General features: G+C 40.2%; 1 protein-coding gene across 1 annotated transcript in view; it reads left to right on the top strand.

Annotated features, from left to right (window-relative positions):
- The window catches only part of LOC115420554 (nodal modulator 3-like), a 37,735-nt gene that overhangs the window by 3,684 nt on the left and 11,487 nt on the right, over nucleotides 1-22,564 (top strand). The window contains 33 exon segments of the mRNA XM_030135898.1: nucleotides 58-203; nucleotides 305-452; nucleotides 703-885; nucleotides 1,138-1,283; nucleotides 1,371-1,485; nucleotides 1,665-1,762; nucleotides 1,846-2,029; nucleotides 2,146-2,276; nucleotides 4,361-4,516; nucleotides 4,633-4,711; nucleotides 5,671-5,859; nucleotides 6,812-6,956; nucleotides 6,959-7,071; nucleotides 7,708-7,797; nucleotides 7,887-7,932; nucleotides 8,043-8,143; nucleotides 8,817-8,923; nucleotides 9,027-9,099; nucleotides 9,654-9,806; nucleotides 11,111-11,248; nucleotides 11,376-11,465; nucleotides 11,565-11,670; nucleotides 13,137-13,287; nucleotides 13,418-13,592; nucleotides 14,365-14,506; nucleotides 15,207-15,338; nucleotides 18,215-18,351; nucleotides 18,472-18,559; nucleotides 18,758-18,821; nucleotides 18,916-19,011; nucleotides 19,107-19,316; nucleotides 20,319-20,401; nucleotides 20,622-20,781. Of these exon segments, the coding sequence (XP_029991758.1) occupies nucleotides 58-203; nucleotides 305-452; nucleotides 703-885; nucleotides 1,138-1,283; nucleotides 1,371-1,485; nucleotides 1,665-1,762; nucleotides 1,846-2,029; nucleotides 2,146-2,276; nucleotides 4,361-4,516; nucleotides 4,633-4,711; nucleotides 5,671-5,859; nucleotides 6,812-6,956; nucleotides 6,959-7,071; nucleotides 7,708-7,797; nucleotides 7,887-7,932; nucleotides 8,043-8,143; nucleotides 8,817-8,923; nucleotides 9,027-9,099; nucleotides 9,654-9,806; nucleotides 11,111-11,248; nucleotides 11,376-11,465; nucleotides 11,565-11,670; nucleotides 13,137-13,287; nucleotides 13,418-13,592; nucleotides 14,365-14,506; nucleotides 15,207-15,338; nucleotides 18,215-18,351; nucleotides 18,472-18,559; nucleotides 18,758-18,821; nucleotides 18,916-19,011; nucleotides 19,107-19,316; nucleotides 20,319-20,401; nucleotides 20,622-20,781 (4,175 nt within the window).

Here is a 22,564-nt window from a genome sequence, read left to right as displayed (position 1 = left end):
AAAGAAACAAACCTGGACAGTTGTCTCACTTTCTCACCTCATTTCTTACATCTACAGGGTTTCCTGGAGCAGACCTACCTTTTTTATGGCTTCTACAAGGTAGATAAAATTCACTTTCCAAACTTCACATACAACGTGCCACTTGCTTATCTGTTGGTCACAGTCGCCTACTTGTTCCTCAGTCTCATCTGGATTGTTAAAAGGTACTGAAAAAGCAAAACAAGTCTGTTTCTGAAGTGTTTGTAAATGCTGTTTAAAAGTAACTAAAGAAAGATCAGTGTTAACTGTGAATTTTTTCCTGAAGGTCGGCCACAGGGTTTAAACGCAACCTGGTCCAGGATGAGGATCGCTTCCAGAGTTTTTGCAACAAGATCTTTGCTGGCTGGGACTTCTGCATCACTAATGAGAACGCTGCAAGACTGAAGAGAAGCAGTCTTCTCTATGAACTCAAGGTTAATTTGATTATTGAGTGACAAAAGATGTTTTATAACATAGAATTTGCCAGAAATTATTGATCAACAGGACTTATAAAGAGATGTTTAGTGGGTATTTAGACAGTTTAGTTAGTCTTAGGTGGTTAGTGAATATAGGATTGAGAGCTGTCAGTCATCGAGCGTAGTTAATTAGAATTTAGTTGTCTGTTTTAAATGTCTGCATTGTGCTTGAATTAAGTATTTTTCTGCCTTATTTTTACACCACCAGACGGACTTGGAAGAAGAGAGGATCAAACAGAAAATAGCGGATCGCACTCGTAAAGAAAAGTGTCGAATCTATGTCCTCCGCCTTGTCCTCAACCTGTTTGTCATTGGTGTACTGGCTGGATGCTTCTATAGTATTTATGTAGCCACCATCGTCTCTCAGGAAGCACAGCTGAATGATGAAAAGGTAAAGAAAATGTCTACAGTGTGCTTAATTTTGCAAGGCAGTATATTTCTGTATTTAACAACTGTTAGGGAGGTTCTTTATTCACCCATGTTGCCAACAATCTTCTTGTTTGGTTCTATGTTGTGATCTTGGTGCTAACACTGTGGAATAGTGCATTTGATCAAAACAGTGATAGGGGCAGTGGTGCTCTACTAAGAGCTCTTCTCACTGATTAAGGAAATACTCTCAAAGTTAACTTCTGTTGGATTCCAGGAGAATTTCATTATGGATCTCATCTATGAGTATCTGCCCTCAATTGTTATCACCTTGGCCAACTTCATCACACCCCTCCTCTTCTCTGTCATCATCAACTTTGAGGACTACTCGCCTGCCTTTGAGATCCGCTTCACTCTCATGAGGTACAATGATCTGAAGTCTCTCAAAGGTGTTTTATTCTCAGTGGGGATGAAAATCTAAGCTTTCTTCCTTCTTGCCTTTGTTCACAGGTGTGTGTTCATGCGGTTGACCAGTATTGGGGTTTTGCTTTTCTCTCTCTGGTCTCAGATCACTGAATGTGGTGAGGAGTCTTGCATCTGTGGCTATAATCACAAACTGTACTCCGTAAGTCTTATCATTTTTCCTTTTTTAAATGTATCAGCGGTTGGGAAAACAGCTAACTAGTCTCTCTTTGCCCCAGTCTTATTGCTAGTATATTTTTTTATCATAGCCAGACTGCTAGCAGATTGTTAGTCTTCTCCATTTGGACTATTCTCAGTACTCTGTGTCCTCTATGGTCACAGTGCTGGGAGACCCGTGTGGGCCAGGAGATGTACAAACTCACTGTCTTTGACTTCATCATCATCGTTGCAGTTACCATCTTTGTAGAGTTTCCCAGAAAGTAAGTCCTCACCTTGTCAAAATGCAAAAAATGTTCTGTGCCATCTCAACAGAAACATCTAACAGCTGCTCTGTCTTATTCAGGCTCATAGTGAAGCACTGTGATTGTGGTCTTGCTAAGTGGTGGGGTCAGCAGGAGTTTGCCATTCCTCAAAATGTGCTGGAAATTGTCTATGGTCAGACCATCTGCTGGATCGGCACTTTTTACTGCCCACTGCTGCCTGCCATCTGCACCATAAAATATTTCTTTATCTTTTACATTAAAAAGGTGATTATGTGGGTTACATAAGTGAAAACACCTTAAGGATAAAAATCATTAAGTAATTTAAAATATTTTTAGTCATTGTTGTAGTGTTGAAATTGCCAAATCTTCTTACTCATCAGGTGTCTTTAATAAACAACTGTCGTCCAGCCACACGTCCATTCAGAGCTTCGAGCTCCAACTTCTTCTTCCTCGGTGTGCTGCTGATAGGCCTGGCTCTGGCCTGTGTGCCTGTCTCTGTTAGCGTAGCACAGTAAGTAATATACAACTTATGGTCATATTATGTTTACATATAGTTGAACTTTTTTTCCTTTTCAAAATTATTAATTTCTTTCGTTTACAAACCCCATTTCCAAAGAAGTGGGGTGTTTCCAAAAATACAATAAAGGCTTAAATCTGTCATTTGAACCTTTTATTTACAAAAGTACAAAGAAAAGCTGTTCATTGTTGTCACTGTCCAATTTAACTAGCTCAAACTGAAAATGTATGTATACAACAAGAATTGGCAATCATTCTGCTTGCAAAAACACAATAATGAGTTTCCATGTTTTAAAGGTCACATACGGTACAGGCCAAAAGTTTGGACACACCTTCTCATTCTTTGCATTTTCTTTATTTTCATGACTATTTACATTGTAGATTCTCACTGAAGGCATCAAAACTATGAATGAACACATGTGGAATTATGTACTTAACAAAAAAGTGTGAAATAACTGAAAACATATCTTATATTCTAGTTTCTTCAAAGTAGCCACCCTTAGCTCTATTGGCTGCCTTGCACACCCTTGGCATTCTCTTGATGAGCATCAAGAGGTAGTCACCTGAAATGGTTTTCACTTCATAGCTGTGCCTTGTCAGGGTTACTTAGTGGAATTTCTTGCCTTATTGATGGGGTTGGGACCATCAGTTGTGTTGTGCAGAAGTCAGGTTGATGCACAGCTGACAGCCCTATTGGACAACTGTTAGAATGCATATTATGGCGAGAACCAATCAGCTAAGTAAAGACAAACGAGTGGCCATCATTACTTTAAGAAATGAAGGTCAGTCAGTCTAGAAAATTTCAAAAACTTTGAATGTGTCCCCAAGTGCAGTCGCAAAAACCATCAAGCGCTACAACGAAACTGGCTCACATGAGGACCGCCCCAGGAAAGGAAGACCAAGAGTCACCTCTGATGCTGAAGATAAGTTCATCTGAGTCGCCAGCCTCAGAAATCGCAAATTAACAGCAGCTCAGATTAGAGACCAGATGAATACCACACAGAGCTCTAGCAGCAGACACATCTCTACAACAACTGTTAAGAGGAGACTGCGTGAATCAGGCCTTCATGGTCAAATAGCTGCTAGGAAACCACTGCTAAGGAGAGGCAACAAACAGAAGAGATTTATTTGGGCCAAGAAACCCAAGGAATGGACATTAGACCAGTGGAAATCTGTGCTTTGGTCTGATGAGTCCAAATTTGAGATCTTTGGATCCAACCGCCGTGTCTTTGTGCGACACAGAAAAGGTGAACGGATGGATGCTACATGCCTGGTTCCCACCGTGAAGCATGGAGGGGGAGGTGTGATGGTGTGGGGGTGCTTTGCTGGTGACGCTGTTGGGGATTTATTCAAGATTGAAGGCAACCTGAATCAGCATGGCTACCACAGCATCCTGAAGTGACATGCCATTCCATCCGGTTTGCGTTTAGTTGGACCATCATTTATGTTTCAACAGGACAATGACCCCAAACACACCTCCAGGCTGTGTGAGGGATATTTGACCAAGAAGGAGAGTGATGGAGTGCTGCGCCAGATGACCTGGCCTCCACAGTCACCGGACCTGAACCCAATCGAGATGGTTTGGGGTGAGCTGGACCGCAGAGTGAAGGCAAAAGGGCCAACAAGTGCTAAGCATCTCTGGGAACTTCTTCAAGACTGTTAGGAAACCATTTCAGGTGACTACCTCTTGATGCTCATCAAGAGAATGGCAAGAGCGCGCAAAGCAGTCATCAGAGCTAAGGGTGGCTACTTTGAAGAAACTAGAATATAAGATATGTTTTCAGTTATTTCACACTTTTTTGTTAAGTACATAATTCCACATGTGTTCATTCATAGTTTTGATGCCTTCAGTGAGAATCTACAATGTAAATAGTCATGAAAATAAAGAAAATGCAAAGAATGAGAAGGTGTGTCCAAACTTTTGGCCTGTACTGTAAATATTAAAATGTTTTTTTTGTGAGGAAGAAAATGTCTCAGCTTTTGTAGAAGTGGACTTTGAACACATGGGTGACTACATTCATTTGTTGCTTACCCATTATCTTGATGTACGTACTCATTCACTCATCTGTTTTTTGTCAGGATAAACTGTTCGCAGGCTTGCGGTCCTTTTGTTAATTACAACACCTCCTGGGAGGTGCTGCCAACCACAGTGTCCCAGCTGCCCTACGGAGTGAAGACCTTCCTGTTTGCTCTGTCATCAGAAGCCTTTGCTGTCTCCTTCTTTGTCATTACATGGTATTTGTTTCTGTCAGGAATTTCCACATTTATGGTGTTTGGTTTAAATGGGAACTGCTCCTTAACATTTACTTGAAATGTTAAGCAAATCTTCAATTTCTTCATTTTCTCTGCAGCTTGGCCATGTTCTATGTTATCGCACTAGCTGGAGCTCACAAGAGAGTCATCAACCAACTAAGGGAGCAACTAGCGATGGTGGGTTAACTCATACATGTTTCCATTTGCCTTGGTCATGTCTGCCTGCATTTTTTAGGAAAACTGTGACTCTGTAATCATCAATACTAGTCCAGACCAAAGATTCACAATAGAAAGAAACTGTTGAAGCTCCTTTTGAAGTGGTGTGAACTTTCTCAGCTTGACTGTGGCTGACGACAGTGCTGGCGACTCAGAATGCACCAGTGGCTGATTTTATTTTATAATATAGTCTCATATAGTGTATGTTTTTCAGTATTTTGAGCTGAAGATCAACTCCTGCCAAGAAGTGTAGTATAATAAACAGTGAAAGACTGTCATAATACTTTGTGTTATCTTTTCTTATTAGAGGATGTGACATCAGTCCCTCTAAACATTGGAACTATTCAGTGATCATGGAGAAATGCTTGACCTCATTTTTGTTTTTTATGGTTTTGCCTTTCATCAGTACCAGAAATGCAGTATCACTATTGTCATCCGCATATATATATATCACATAACGTGAAAACCCTCAGCCTTCAGTCCATGCCAGGGTTTGTCAGCCTTTTTTGAATCAAGCCCCCTAACGGCATCATCAGTCTACTGGCACCCCCCTCTGCCTGAAAAATGTATGGGGTGGGGGGGTACTTCTACAAGTAACGCAACAGACCTGTATGTGGAGAACATGGTGGGTTATATAGCTCTGTAGATAAAGCTGTGAGAAAGTGAAAGTGGGCTCCCCTCACCTTATCATTGAGTACCTGCTGCCCCCCGTAAACAAATTTGCAATGGGGGAGGGGGGGGGGATGATGTGCCAGACAAAAACAGAAGCAAAGTTTTCCAGAACATTGTAGACTGGTGCTACACAAGTAGACTCCTAAGTTCTCAGTTTGTCTCATTGTGAATCTTTGACCTGGACTTTAAAGTTGTTATGAGTGTAAAATGGATTCTCTTACCATTAATGTGTTTATTATGTCAATCAGGAGGGACGTGACAAACGTTTCCTAATCCAGAAACTGTGCCAGGCTCAGAGGGTTTCAGCTATTAGATCCCCAGTATCCAAATCTCAGCCCCGGACCAGCAGGAGCAGCCCCAGCTACCACACCAGCTTCTCCAATAATTTCAGTGAAAGTGTTTTCCTAGCACACCCACCTCCAGATTCCTCTACACATGTGTGAGGACAAATATGAAATAGCACTAACAGTGTCATTTGTTTTATTCTGTTCCACTATCCTCGACTCTATGGACCCGCTCATACTAATGTGTCTTTAGTCACAATCAGAATTGTATACCATACAATAATAAGAAGCAGCAAAGCTAAACTATTTTGAGACCAAAATAATACTAGCTGGTTAGATGTGTTTTGTGGTGTTTATCCCAGCTATATATATTGTTACCTTTTCCTTCTGAGAAGGATTTGCATTATTATAATCACTGGATTTGTCTGAATTTTCATGCACTTTCATAGTATTAACACTACTTTTTATAGCTTTGAGTTGGGTATTGTTTGTATGGATTGAGTGTTTTTAAATCTGTTTTGTGTGTTTTTTAATCTAACATTAACTACTCTGAGGTGTAATAATGGAGAGGACAATTCCAAATTTCACTCTAAAAGTGTAATAATGTATGCCTCACTATCATCATGAGCCAGTTTTTATGTAACTTATTAGTTAACCCTTGGGTAATGGTTGTGTTAAGTGTCTGTTAATGTGTCATATTACATGGCAATGCTCTTTTATTTTCTGATGTCTTATATGACTATGGAGACTGCCTTAAACAGTGAATTACTTACATTTAAAATAAATGCAAATATTGGTGAAACAAATCATTCCTCTCAGTCTTTATTTTCTATGACATGCCATGACTGGCTCGATCACTTCTCAAAGTGAACCCCCTCCTCAGCCAGTCAACATGGCTGGCTCAGACATAGATGATTAGATGAAGGACTGGACATTACAGAAGACCCTTCACTTCCACTGCTTTAGACTGTGCAACAGACTGATGATTACTTTTTTATTTTTATGTTTATTTTTCTTTCTTTGTGTAAATGAATCCGCTTAAGGGTAAAAAAAAAAAAGTTGATCTGTCATTTAGTTTTAAGATATACCACCTCCAGGCCTGCAGAGGGCGCTCCTCTTCTACACAGTGCTTCACTGACGGGTGCTCAGCTGGTGCGGAACCGGAGGCAGCGTGCTGTCGCTCGGCTCATCGAGAGACCAGTCAGCCAAAATGTTCAGGATAACGATTCGGACAGACATGGGATCCGTTTGGATTTATTCTGTATTATCTATTCCCAGTTTCTGACCGTATCTTCTGATGACATAGTGGTGGCGTGCGGAGGATTTGTGAAGTCTGATGTAGAAATCAACTACTCTCTGATCGAGGTGAGAGTGCAAATGTCCCGGCTAGCTAGTTAGCAGCTAACTGACAGTTAATACCTGTTTCTTGTCATTTAAAGGTGGACATTGGGGGTTGGCTGAATGACAGCCTGAATGAATTTACCTCAACAGCAGCCTCTTTAGCCTAGCCAAAGCTTTCTGTACCTTTATTATCACAAATTATATCAGTTAATCTATTTTTGGCGTTAATATCTGGCATTTTCCTGCTTGCTAATTTTGATGTTTTCCTTATGTGGACACTGTTGGGTAAAATAGGCATTTTATACAACATTCATATCCATTTGTAGTACGTAGAGCAGGTTATAGTCAAAGGAAGACATTAGATGGAAGGCACCAGTCTTAATCCCCTCTCATTCACAGGCTCCATGGGATTAGCTAGTTGGCCAATGAGAGTAATTGAGTAAATGGAAGGAAGACTGTTCTGTTTATGTGATCACCCCAGTTAATCTGGCCATCTGTCAATACACTAGTTCAACCTGGTGAAAGGATAGGGTACACACCCTACCCTTAATTCCTGTAAAGACTGGAGCAGATCCCGAACAAGGAAGAGGGAGCTGGAGCCTGTTTTTCACTTTATTCTCTTACTATATTGATCATGTTTTGTTTTCTTTCATTTGACAGATTAAACTATACACCAAACAAGGCTCCTTGAAGTATCAAACTGATTGTGCTCCGATCAATGGTTACTTCATGATCCCTCTCTATGACAAGGTATCATTCAAGGACACACATTAAAAAACTGTTGATTTTGTTATATTCTGTTTCTTTTAATCTGTAGTACACTTTTCTCTTTCGCATAGGGAGATTTTGTTTTGAAGATTGAACCTCCGCTTGGTTGGAGCTTTGGTATGAATCACTGTACCCTTAATGTCAATTTTGCACAAAAGATGCAGAATCTCAGATGCTGTTTGTTATGTCCTTGTGCTTAATGTATTTGATTCTTTACCTCTCATCAGAGCCTACCAGCGTTGACCTCCATGTGGATGGAGTCAATGACATCTGTACCAAAGAAGAAGACATCAACTTTGTATTTACTGGGTTCTCCGTCTCAGGAACGGTGAGATCTCTTGGGGTTATTTACCTCTCGGCCGACTTCAGGCTGAAGGGGTATTGTAAGCTTTTTGTCGTCCGTCTGTCTGTCCATTCAACAATATAATCGTATTCTCTGAAGAATGCATTGAGATATCTGCACCAAATTTATACTGTGGATCCATCTTGGCATGGAGCAGAAACCTATTGAAAATGGTCACTTTGATCTACTTTTTCAAGGTCAAATTGCCTTGTGCAGTTATAATATCTGAGTATTTTCAAATATAAATATTTAAGTAATAAGTTTGACACAAAGGCAATCTAATCAAAATTATACGGCAGTAACTTTCAATAGAATCTTACACTATATTTTACCTAGGAGTATTAAGTGTGTAGAATGTTATGCTCTCTTTCTTACATGATCAAGGTAGGATGTGCTAGTCAGCCCCCAAAATTATGTTCAGGCAAACATAACAAAACCCAGAGCATTGGTTCAGACCTTCAGGTGTGAAAATGCCCTCAATCACCCTTTAGCATTTTGTGTTGTGAAACTGAAAAATGGCTGCAAATGTAAAGTTGCTCAGATCTACCGACCATAAGCTTTCAGAATGTCTTGCATTTTACATATGGACCAGAAAGACAGTGAATGAATGTCAGCAAACTCAAATATTCAGCTCTTCTACTGTATTTTTATCATTCAGGTTCTGAGTAAAGGTCATCTCATGGGCCCAGCAGGAGTTGAAGTCAAGCTCAGCCGAGTAGAAACAGAGGAGAAACTCCAGACTGTTGTTACACAGCCCGGAGGAAAGTGAGTGATTTAACCCAGAGAGCCATAAAGTGTGTCACATCGGCATCCTGTGGCAAACATCATTCTAAAATCATTGCTTTCTCTTTCTGTGCTAATAACACAGGTATACCTTCTTCAAAGTGCTCCCAGGAAATTACGACATTACAGCTTCACATCCGTCCTGGACTTTGGAGCAGGTTGGCAGCTGCACCACATGTTTTGCTGATATTTTTAAACTTGAAAATGAAGTCTGTGATGTCATTGATGCGTTTTATGGTTTATCTTTGCCAGAAGAGTTAACATTTAGCATTTGAAGTAGAGCTAAAACACCATATAGCTGTAGAACTTTTTCAGCTTTTCTGACACATTTATTAAAGCCTCCTCTATGCTACAGTTCATTGTACTCTCCAAAGAAAGAAGGGAAATGTTCTATTTTAGATGTCACTTTTACCCTCATACTTCCTTGGCTTTTTAACATGCTGCTCAGTACCTCATTACCACTGTTCCCAGTCTTGTATCATGCCATTAAAACAGTCATGAATGTGTGGTCACAGAGGTCTTTGTCATTCACTTGGGGGTAAAAAAATAACAAAAATAGAAAACCCTGAATATAATTATTCACCTCCTTACTCGGCTGAAAAGGTTCCCTGTCAGTTAGCTGACACCCAGCAGTAATCAAACTGTGTCCGACAGAGCAATTCTTCGACCTTCGTTTGTAACGCATTTGCCGACCTTTGCCATCTTCTTGTAGAGTACCACATCAGTACATGTCTCCAATGCCAATGCCCCAGCCGCCGCCCATCTGGTGGTGGGAGGCTACGATGTCTCAGGGGAGGTCCGCAGTGATGGAGAGCCCATGAAAGAGGTCACCTTCCTGCTGTATTCAGCCACAGTCAAGAAAGAGGTAAACCAGAATTATTAGATGTTTTTAGAAAAAGTGAAAAGTCCAAATGACTTCTTTAACTCTTTAAGTGCCAGACAGTTAAGGGGCTAATAAGCCTTAAAAGTGCCACAGAATTTGGCCGTTTTTCAGTATTTCGCGTCGTTTTCATAATATTTGAAGAATCCTGCAGGAAGCCGCTCGGTAACATCCGACCGATTGCTAATTAGATCCAAAACGCACCGGACGCAGCCGATTCATTATTGATCGTAATTTGCATAATTTATAATAATAATAATAATAATAATAGTAATCTTTATTTATATAGCACTTTTCATACATTAAAAACTGTAGCACAAAGTGCTTTACATATCAGTTTAAAAATCAGTACCGCCCCCCACCCACACCCACCCACTCACCCGCACACACACACATATACATGCAAACCCACATATACATGCAAACCCACAAGCTCACACATACTTAAGAAGACTGACTGAGTACGGGTAGACCAGAACAAAAATGTACAAGTAAAAGTAAAACATCAATTTAGGAGGCGCTGTCTCAGGGAGCCATCCGCACCAGGAGGCAGCCGCCGACCCCGGCGACCAGGCACCAGCAACACAGCCCCGCATCCCAACTAGTGGGAGAGGGCCAACTGGGACCCTCACCCACCAGAAAGGAGCGGACCCCAGTGAGAGAAGGCGCCGCCACAGCCCCCGGAGTCCACAGCCGCCCCCCGGCATGGAGGGCTCCCTCTGATGAAACACCGGAGAATAAGAAACATTAAAAAGATATAAAAATATTATTCGGTCGCGTGACCTCAAATTCCCGTCTGCTTGGTCTCAAAAGGGGGACACAGAAAGAACGTCATCGAAATGTGAGAAAGAAATGGGGGTGGATGGTTTGTTTGTACACAAATGTGGCGTGTTCTCCAAAGCCGATCTGATCGGCCCGTGGCACTTTATAGGTTGTTTTCGTAAAGCCGATTTAATCGGCCCATGGCACTGAAAGTGTTAATGCCACCTATGTGATTTAATGAAAGTTAATACGATGTCTTTGAGCTTCAGTTTTAACTAGGGTTAGGTGAAATCAGAAAAAAAAATCTCAGTAAATATAATTATTGAGACATACGATTTCCTTTATCTTTATGGTGTATTTTTTTACATTGTCAGCCAATAATGTGACAATATAATAATGTGTATGTTTAAAAGCTTGTCTCACATTTATTGTAAGCAAAAGGTCCTTGAAATTAAAAAAAAAAAAAAAAAAAAAGCAAAATAAGTGACACTACCCCGTTTCTGTGTGTGTTTTTGTGCGATTTCCAGGACATCAGTGGCTGTAACACATCTCCGGTGGAGGGGGCGGACTCTGGGGACAGCGCCTTGGTCTATCTCTGTAGTGCTCTGTCCAGGGAAGATGGAACCTTCTCCTTCCCTTCTCTGGCCAGTGGCGAGTACACTGTGGTAAGCTTTCTGGGAAAGCAAGAAGAAGGATGCTTCCTCTTGTAAAATCGCACATTCATAGTTAATATTACAGTTGCTGCTTTTGTTCTCTTGCGTAAATGTAATTATTTGTGTACTTATCTTGCAGGTACCTTTCTACAGGGGAGAAAGGATTACTTTTGATGTTGCTCCCTCTAGAATGAATTTCAAGGTGGAGCACAACAGTTTGAAGCTAGAGGTAATGGGGAACATTATATTATCGATTTTTCATCACTTGCTTTTATAATAAAAGTAATTTACAACTTAACTAATTCTCTTTGTTAAATACAATTCGAAGCCGATCTTCCGTGTCATGGGCTTTTCTGTCACCGGGAGAGTCCTGAACAGTGTCGGTGGAGAGGGTGTTCCTGACGCTACAGTGTCCATCAACAACCAGATTAAAGGTAGCCAATCTTGCAACTTCCAATTATTAAAAAAAATCAAATAATTCACCTGATCATGGTCATTTTACACAAACTTTTCCATCCACCTTAATAAAACCAGGACTGGACAACTGGAAGAAATGAACCAAAATGAAATATTTTTGTCATTATTTCCAACAATTTTCCACCATTTTTATGACATCAGTGAAAAAAAATTCCTTATAAAAGCTGAAAGGCAGAGACAAATACAATATGACGTGGTGTTTCAGTGTTCAGTGCCAATAAATGGCTCTTCCTCCTCCTCTTCTTCTTCATAATTTCTATACATATTATAACCTATTATTAGTCTATGGGTGTTTTCAAGGTTGAAATTTTGAGTGTAGTACTGAACAAATGTTCAAGATTTTGTACTTTGTTTGGTTCACTTCGTGTCACTATCACATTGGAATTTTGGTTTTAACGCAACATAACATAAACGTTTTGATGATGGTTACCTCTGTGCCAGAGAGACAGTGGGTGCATGTGGAGGCACTGGCATGGATTCTGCGGCAGCCACTAGTGCTGTGGCTACATGCCATTTTCACCTGTGGCACAAAGCCACGGATGCGTTGCATGTAGCTGTGGCAGCTGCCCCAAAATCCATGTCAATGCACAGTATATGTTGCGCTGCGTCACCGTCCGTTTGATTCTGGAATGTAGGTCCACTGTGTAAAAGTCCAGCCTGTCTCACCTCTGTTACTCCTTTGGCTTGGCTGTGTAAATCGGTCAACGGTGGAAAAAAGACAGGATCACCATCTCGCCTTTTTTCCACATCTCTGTGTAAAAGTGGCTAATGACTATGTGAGCATCCACACCTCTGAATGATAACATTCTGTAAACAGTGACTCCAGTTGTGTCTGGACCCCTGAACAAATAGTGATCGCCTGTTGTAAGACAGGAACTCTGTGCAGAGCACAAACGTAAAATCAGTATGTGTTTGCCACTTTTTATCCATAAAACCCACTCTGCAGAGAATGTCAAAAGCTTTCACTTGTCCATAAATTAATGTTACAGAAAATGTTTCAAGACATAATGTTTATCTCAAAAACTTCACAAAAACTGATCTACAGAGTCTTCAACACAAAATGGTGGTGTTTATTTGAAATGGTCCACAAATTGCAAAAAAAAGGATGCTTAACTCAGATACTATGGGTGGTACTGAATTGCTCTTTAATGTCAATAACTCAGTGTGAGGTATTTAACAGGGACATCCTGTTGGTTTTAAGTCCTTCTAGTCTTCATCACATCACACTGAAATTGATCCCAACCGTATTATTTTCCACTGTCAACATGGCTATAGTTGTGTTGAGGTGAGCTAGAACCAACTTAAAAGAATTCAGTTGTTACTCTTATCTTGTTTGGGGTGGACGATCCTTAAAGCAGCAACTTGATGAACTAATTCAGTTTCCTTTTCATGTTCTATACACTTTGCTTTTCTTTTTTTGCAGTTCTTACCAAGGAGGATGGTTCTTTCCGGCTGGAGAACATGACAGCCGGTACCTACACCATCCGAGTCAACAAAGAGCTTATGTTGTTTGATCCAATCACAGTGAAGATCGCCCCAAACACACCACAACTCCCTGACATCATCACTGCGGGGTGAGTATGGAATCATGTGCTTTGTATGCATTGAAATCCAGCAGCCACATTACAAACAGATTATGTTATGCCTTCATTCTACAATGTTTCCGTTACATTTTACAAATGCCTATCATCTGTCTCTGAACAGATTCAGTGTGTGTGGCCAGATCTCCATCAGCCGCTTGCCTGAGGGGATGAAGCAGCAAGGTCGCTACAAGGTCACCCTGACACACCAAGGTCAAGACCGGGCCAGCAGGACCATCGACTCAGATCCTCAAGGGGGGTTCTGCTTTCAGACCAAACCTGGAGACTACAGTGTCCATGTAAGACTCCGCTAGCATCAGAACAAATCATATATTTAATCTTCACATGCCTTTGACTGATTCCTGCCTGCATCCACTTTTAAAGATGAGTCACGTGTCATATATATGAAATTTCTCAGTTTATTTTGTGGGAATTTGAAACGGTCTGTCTTAACGAGTAGGTGACACAGAGTCTGATGATAAACAGTAATCTAATTGAGACAGGGGTGTCAAACATATGGCTCGTGGGCCAAAATTGGCCCGCCACAGGTTTTCGATCTGGTCCGTCAGATGAATTTGTGCAACCCACTAATTGCACTGAAGATGTTATTAGTCAAGGGTGTCAAACTTATTTTAGTCCAATTTGATCTCAAGTGAGTCGGATTAAATATTAGCTTAATAACTTATAAATAATTCCAAACTCTAACATTTTAACAATATTATGCCTGTTACTAAATGTTTGGTGCCTTTGTAGATCCACTTAAGTATGTAATGTGCATGTATAAATGGTAAGTTGAGACATATTGTTAAAATTGCACTTATTTTTCTTTCAGGTTCAAGTCATTAAGTTTTTTGTGAAAGGATAGTTTATAATTGTAAACATTTTCATAATTTAATTGTATTTTATTGCACTAAAACAAAGAGAAAAATTTGGATCTGTCATTATTTTATAGGCTATTTTGTTCTTATTTAACTGGTCCAGCCCACTTGAGATTGTATTAGGCTGAATGTGGCCCCTGAACTAAAATGAGTTTGACAGCCCTGAATTGAGACTTGGTTTTCGTGTGCTCAGGTGACGCTCCCTGATGCCGAGGTGAAGGCTGGCCTGGCTCTGCAGCCTCATGCCCTGGAAGTTTCCCTGGTGGACCGACCCCTCACAGACCTGCTGTTCACCCAGTTCATGGCTTCTGTCTCTGGGAAAATCTATTGTCTAGGTAAGCACTAAGGTCACCCACAAGTTATCTGGCCTGATTAATAACAAGAAAGTAAAGATTATATACTGCCACATGTGCCCCACAGCAAAAGCTCCTTATTTAACCAACACTTTGAATGTTATGTCGCACCATAAAGTTATTTGAGTTTGTTTAGGGATTCATTCACTGTGCAAGAACAGATGATTTTAAAGATTTTTGTAAAGATTATTAAAGCTAAGCCAAACTCCACTATAATATGTTTTTGTGTTAAAACTCATAACTTTTGTTACATTTGAAAAACTCTGCTGTTTTAGGATCACCAAAAGAGAGACTTTGCTTTTGAGATTTTGTATTTATTGCTCACTTGGTCAAGTGTGAAATACAAGACTCAAATCACATTACTGCCCACGATAATAAACATATGACTTCATACAGTCATACAGCCCTACTGCCGACCAGATATAGATTTAGAGACTGTGTCTTTCAGACATATTAGACCGCACATGAATGTATCTTGAAACTTTTTGAAAATGCTCACATTGACAGAAATCACTTTGTATTAAAACATTGTATGTGTGAAAACATATACAGTTTCTAAGTTTTTTAAGAATATTTATCTTTTTCTCATTTAGTAAATCTAAAAAATATAGGTTACAGAATATTTTTTTTTTAAATTTTTCATGAACTGACTTTGTGGCCTGACCTTGTGTTTGACCTCCAGCGTCCTGTGATGACCTGTCAGTAACTCTTCAGCCGGTGAGTCGACAGGGCGAGCGAAGGGCAGTGGCTCTGTCTGGCAGCAGTGACATCCTCAGCTTCTCCTTTCCCAACATCCTACCTGGGAAATACAAAGGTCAGGAATCGCCAGCAGCACTTGTTTTTAACCCCTTAACACCAAGTATATAAAAAAATTTGTTGTGTTTTTGCTTTCAAGTAGATATTAAATTAAGTGGAGATTGTTAATTTGACTGTAGCACATAAAATAGATTGAGTTTTGAGCATGTTGCATATTTGCAATGACAGGCAATAAAAAAAACCCACATTTTCGAGTCTCAGGCATGGAGATGGTTTTATTGATGCCACATTATTTTCAGTGTCCTGACTATAACACCAAGTATTTTGACTATTATTATCCAAACAAACAAAGCTCAAGCTTTTAATTTGGAGCATGGGTGTCAAACTCATTTTAGTTCAGGTTCCACATACAGACCAATATTATTTCAAGGAAGACAGACAAGTAAAATAATAACACAATAACCTATAAGTAATGACAACTCCAAATTTTTGTCTTTGTTTTACTGCAATAAAGTAAAATTACATTATAAAAATATTTACATTACAATTATCCTTTCACAAAAAATGTGAATAACCTGAAAGTCTATGAACAATCTAAGCAACTGCATCTGAAATTTTAACAGTAGTGTACCTCAGTTTATCATTTACACATATACATTGTAACTTAGAGAGCACAGTGGATCCACAAATACACAGCACATTTAGAAACGGGCATCTGGAACTGAAAAATATAGTATTTAACTTTAAACATTTTGTTATATTCTGTTTTGAATGGGAAAAACAATTACTTATGGAAAGTGCAGACATGTTTAATTACATCATATGTACAACAAGTACTCATGGTTACATTCATAAACATACATATGTGTTGACAAAAAAAGCTGTAACTACACAAAATTATAGCCTCAGTACTGCCATTTCCATCCCCTGGTTTAGGTAGATTATATTATTCATTGCTGGCATCATTCAGACAGCCGTCCCATCTCCTCACTTATGTCTGGTGAAACTCTTGTGTGAAGTCCACCATCCCGCTTCTCACAGAACATTGTTGTGTTCATTCTGGTCTGCATAAAAATAAAGGGCAGAAATTGCAATTATATCCCAGCATTTATGTATATAATGAAAGAAATTAACTACAATGGCATTTCCTAAAGAAAATGCATGCGTTAGGGTCATCTGAATGTAGCACTTACCAGCTAGCATTGTTTTTTTTTTTTTTTTTTAACAGCCTCGTTGCTAATATATTACAAACCGAAACATTCAAATAACTTTAAAAATATTTGTCACACATAGTCTACTTTAATATATGCTGTAGAAGCACACAATAAACTAGTGAGTATTTTTATTTTGACACAACTTACCTTATGTGCAAAATTTGATCCACTTTTATTGCCTCCTTTAGCGTGTGTCAGAAATGGGAGCTTCTGCTTCCATAAGCTGGTATATAGGTCCGTCACCAACCAATATGATGTCAAACAAGTGCTTGAAAAAGGTTCCTAGGAATGTGTTGGATATGCCTGAACTGCTTTGGGAGAATATATACCAGAGGCGATTTCTCAAAGACTGCAAGGGAAGATCGGCTTCCCCTAAAATTATGAAAATTGAATGGTCAAATATGTACGATTGTGTTGACATTCTATTGACTACTGATGTGTTAGAACACGTTCGTCTCAAAGATGAGTTCGTTCCGAATCAGCTTTATTACAAATCAACGGACTCAATGTTGTTAACTTCTCATACATTTCCGTTGCGCTGTTTTCTCATACGATCTATGGTCAATGCATTTGCCCGTAGACGCTTGGCATCTCTGGGGGTGAATGGAGCTGTGAGCGGAGCTCAGCTGGGCTGGACGCTGGGCTTGACGCTGGGCTTCCATGTGCTGATTGGAGGATCAGTCAAAAGGCTGTATCTCATTTGATTGAGAGCTATTTTGAGATATACTCCTTCACTTGACAGAGTTCAGTTTAATACCGTTGCGCATTCTGCTTGTGAAATCGAGAGAGAAACCACTACGAAATTACTTGTTCATTTCTTGCACTGTAAATACACAAATATACAAATCACAAGGAATGGAGGGCCGAATTTATGTTTAAATAACTAGACAATTTTTTTGATGTAAGCCGACAATGAGCTTCCCGTCTCTGAAAGACAAGCAGCCGCCACTGATATATATGCTGTCTTGGCTATTTCCATGATGGAAACGGTATGTCTGGAATTTAAGCCTTTCAACGTTAAGGAGTTAATAACAGCTGCTATATTAATTCCTTTCATTCCTTGTAACACAACATCAGTTTGTTTCAGGTTGGTTAAAGCTATAACACATCTGAATTTTCAGCCAGCTGTTGCCACAACAGTTGTTATTATGGAGTGTGGTAGCAAAGGCAGCATACGGGTTTAATTGCAAGATGACAAGACAAGCCTTGTGTATGTTCACAGTTATTATTTTCTAATCATTCCAGGGAAATTATTTAGCAATTTCCAGATTTTGATTGTAATTGATATTTAGTGCCAGAGTTTGACGAAGCACTCATTGTTAAGCCACTGTTTCGACACCTTCTGTTACTGCATCTATCCCACTCCACTATTCAACACACACTGTCTGTTTGTGTGCCTGTGAGCTGTGTGCACGTACAGCGTCTGTGAGGCATGTTTACTCAGCTTGTAGTGCTACCAGGGTGCACAAGTGCAAGAAGTTTAGTTTCAAAAGTGTTGGTTTGTAGATCAGATAATCATACGATCCTTTTGTGTGAGAGCCAGGACTTTATCTGATCACAGCTTCTGAGGATTTTTATTGTATTTTCTTTGCTCTCCAGATTGCACTGGAGGACATCTCATCTCTCAACTCATCTCTCTTTGCTGTTACCTTTGGTTTTAACCTGTTGGTTCATTCTTTGTTATTCTCTTGCCCTTTTTTTTCTTTTTTTTACAAACCAGTGAGTATTTCTCACGAGGAGTGGTGCTGGAAGCATAAGTCCATGGAGGTAGAGGTTTTGGACTCAGACGTCTTGGGAGTGGAGTTCAGACAGATTGGCTACATCCTGCGCTGCTCCCTCTCACATGCCATCACTCTGGTCAGTAATCAGTTGCCTTACCTTGTTTCTACGGTAGCAGATGGTGACAAATCTGCAGTTATTACGAAACATATGTGCTGACAGATTTTTAATCAAATTTTGTTGGGGGTTTTTGTGCAGGAGTTCTTCCAAGATGGTAGCAAACCTGAGAACGTTGGTGTATACAACCTCTCTAAGGGAGTCAACCGCTTCTGCCTCTCCAAGCCTGGTGAGGGTCATACCCCTGACCTCTAATTAGCTAAACATAGTGTGAATTAGCATAGTGAGCAAAGAAAATTCTCAGTGTACCAACAGTTCCCTTGTGCATAGTTAGAGAACAGCATTTTGAGCCAAAAGGTCTGTGTCAGGCTTGCCTAAATATAAAACTGGAGCAAAGTGATTAATCAACTAAAAATGGCTTGTCCAGGTGTTTACAAAGTCACCCCTCGCTCCTGTCACCAGTTTGAGCAAGACTTCTACACATACGACACGTAAGTATGAGCTAATGAGGCGCGTTTATCCCTGAGTTAAAATCATTCTCCCTCGTGTACAATCGATCAACGCTTGGTAATCTGTGTCCTACAGCTCAGCGCCCAGTATCCTCACCCTTACCGCTGTACGGCATCACATGACTGGTCTCATCACCACCGACAAAATCCTGGATGTTACAGTCACCATCAAGTAATATGACTCTGGGTGCTAAACATTTCTCTTCTTTATATTACATTGGATAAATGGTCAGGTAGTGAGCAGTGTCCACCTCCTATGTCTGTTAGATCTTCCATAGAGAGCGAGCCGGCCCTTGTACTCGGACCCCTGCGCAGCCTTGAGGAGCAGAGATTGGAACAGCAGCTGCAGGAAATCCAACTGCGCCGCCAGGAACGAGAGCGCCGCGCCGCTGAAGAGGACACTGACAGTCCACCTATCCAAGAGAAGCCAGATGAGCTGACAGGGCCCTTCCACTACGAGTTCTCCTACTGGGCCAGGTTGGTTGTAGTCGGGTCACATTTTTCCAAACGCGTAGAGTCTTTTTAATTTGTTTTGACACTGTTGGCTTGATGAGAAAACCAAATATGTGGTCATAATAACTTATGTCATCTCACCATATTCATTCATTCATTCATTCACTCATTTTCAGAGCTGCTTAGTCCTTAAGGTACACAGGGGGGTGTCAGATCCTGTCAAAAGCAGGGTGCAGTTCATCACAGGGCTGACAAATAGAGACAATCATTCATTCACTCTCACATTCACACCTACAGGTGATTTAGATTTCTAATTTACCTATTAGTGCATGTCTTTGAGTGGTGGGAGGAAACCAGACTACCTGGACTGAACCCACACAGACACTCTGAGATTAAACTTCACACAGAAAAGACACGCTGGCTGGAGCTGGTACAGAACCCAGGACTATCTTGCTGTGAGGCGATGATGCTGCTGCCTGTTTGAGGGGTATCCTGATTGGATCATTTGCTTATAAATGTAAAATATTAACCAGACAAAACATTCTGATGATTTCAGTGTAATTACAGTATAGACCTGTGTATATTCAAAGAGTAACTTCAGCCCTATTCTGAGTCCATCCACTGCATGATTCTGAAACCTCATTCAAAGTTAGGACGAGGTTGGGACTGAGATGATCAATGTCTGAATGTACAGGTGTAGATGTAAGACAGGGGTAGTTCAAGGGCATCACTATGACAGACATGACAGTTTTGCTGAACCATATGAGACTCCAAAAGGATCAATTTGACTTTTTGCATTAGTTTTATGACCTAATAGACACCTAAAAAAAATAGTACACTATATTTACAAGACTTTTGCTGCATTTTCTCACCATCGTACAGTCCAGGCTCACTCTCAGTACAATTCCTTGTTGAAATTGTTTACTCACTTAACACTCGTCCTAGTAGATTGTTATGAGTACTGATTCTAATTCACATACAAAGCATTAGGTCCTAAGGCAGTTTTCTTACTGTTTGACTGTACAGGGCTGGAGAGAAAATCACAGTGACTCCCTCATCCAAGGAGCTGCTCTTCTACCCCCCTGAAGTAGAAGCCACTATCACTGGAGGTAAAATCCCTTCTATTTGTTCCCTTTGTTTTGTAACAAATTCCTCTTCAATAATTTAGTCTTGACTGAAGTGTAAGCTAAAGCGCTACTGATGTAAGATAATGTTAAAGGAGTCAAAACCCAGGTCTGGTTTATATAAACAGAGAGGAAGCCTAAAGACAGCAGCCAAGAAATCAAAATCTAACCTGCTTAAAGTAACAGTGAGCCATTGCTTTGCCAGAGTCCTGTCCAGGTCGGCTGGTGGACATCATCGGGCGTGCAGGCCTCTTCCTGATGGGCAAGGTGTCACCAGAGCTGCAAGGGGTCGAGATTTCCATCACTGAAAAAGGAGCTGCTGCACCTCTTATTACTGTGGCCACTAATGAGATGGGCGCATACAGGTATGAGAAAGTGGCACTGAACATTTAGAGGTCAAAGTTAAGTGCAGAAAGAATTAAATTAAAGAGGAAGTGTGCGACTGCTATGAAATGTTTTTACTTAGCAGGTCATTTATGAACATGCTAGTTCTTAAATACACTAAAAGCTCAAGAATTGTGGGAATATCAGTGATTTGTGGATTCTAAGTAGGACAGTAATATAAGGTTTAAAAAAATACCTTCTAGGGGTGTTATGGCAAAAGGCATATTAAATCACAATCTGTGCCATGGGCCAAGTCTGTTCAGGATGTGCAACGTTGTAATATGCACACAAGAGAGCTGGGGCTGTGAGATTTTAGTTTTAAGCAAGTGTCTTTTTAAATGCTGGAAATCTTTCGCCTACCTGACCATTTTAGATGTCATAACACATCCTCACTTTTGTTGTCTTTCTCTCATCTTTCTCCCCTGTGGAGGATTTTCTGTAGATGCTTTGAGTCTTGAGAGTTTTTCAGCAGTTTGTCTGGAGCTCTGAACACAAATGAGTTCTTTACAGGCAGGAAGAGATAATATATGTTCTGGACTGACTTTAAAATAGGAGATGGAGTGAATGCCCATTTTATGTAGTGCTCCTCTGTGCCATCTGTCTTTTTTCTGACAGAGGAAAATCTTGGCATGAGGGATATTTTCTGCCTCTGTGTCAGTGATAGGTGTAGCCACAATATGAGTTTAACACCAACTCATAATTAATACAGTATATATGAGGAAATTTCTCACAATTGTGTTCACAATGATGAAGTGATTATAGTGTCATCCAATAACCTGTTAACATTACCTACTGTTCTGCAGGCTATTGTAATATCTTCACAGCTGTCATGTTCCCTTCATTCCCTTTGTTAGTCATGAGGCTTCTAACACTGTGTCGAGCCATTCACTCTTTATTTCTGTCACATCACGTCGCCGCTCTGATGACAAGGCAGCTGTAACTCTGCATTTCAGGTGATCTGATGCAGTTTCTGACTGCTTTGTCATTTCCTGATTTATGACAGCAGGACTTGAAGATCTGTAGTGCCAAGATCTTTGTTTTACAGAGTTGTTAGAATGATGAAAAACCTGGAAATTGATCGAATTAAGCAAAATTGTTAAAGATTTGTAAAAGTCATGGAATTTATTTTGTATTAAGAATGCAAACCTGCATCCTCTTCAGCAAATAATATGCAATCCCCATGTATTTAAACTTGTTTGACTAATATCTGTCTGGACATTTTCCATGCCAATGAAAATCTAAAATAAGACCTGATACAAATATTTTCCTGTAGTCTCTTCAAAACGGTTTTTGCAAAAGGGGTGAACAGCGACAAAGAGAGGAAGTTACAGAGTATATGTATTTTGTAGCAACACACTCATAAAATATAGAGCAGAAGATGTTAATTCTTGCTGTACAGTTCATGGTTATGCCTCGGTCACAAATGCCGTTACGAACAGCTACGAACACCGTGCAAACGATTTCTGGATCATTTTGTATGACTTTCTCACGGCGGCCTTGTAAGAATGGAGAGTAGAACGTAGACTGTTCCTAAGTTCGTACACAGGTGCATCATCTTGTTCAAGATTTTCTACAAACAAACATGCTACAAAATCCCCTTTCGTAGCGCGCCCTAACGAATATCTTCAGAACAACGCATGATGTTTGGGGATCAGGAGGCCAACGCAGTAGTGGACACAGTTTCATTGCCTGTTTTCTCCATGTTTGTTGCTGCTGTGGTTGCATTGAATTCCCATTCCCACAACGCACTTTGTGACAAAATTT

Source organism: Sphaeramia orbicularis, chromosome 1 (genome assembly GCF_902148855.1).
Source record: "Sphaeramia orbicularis chromosome 1, fSphaOr1.1, whole genome shotgun sequence".
NCBI classification, from domain to species: Eukaryota; Metazoa; Chordata; class Actinopteri; order Kurtiformes; family Apogonidae; genus Sphaeramia; species Sphaeramia orbicularis.
The sequence above is the reverse complement of the archived record's forward strand: the minus strand, read 5'-3'. Positions and strand labels throughout refer to the sequence as shown.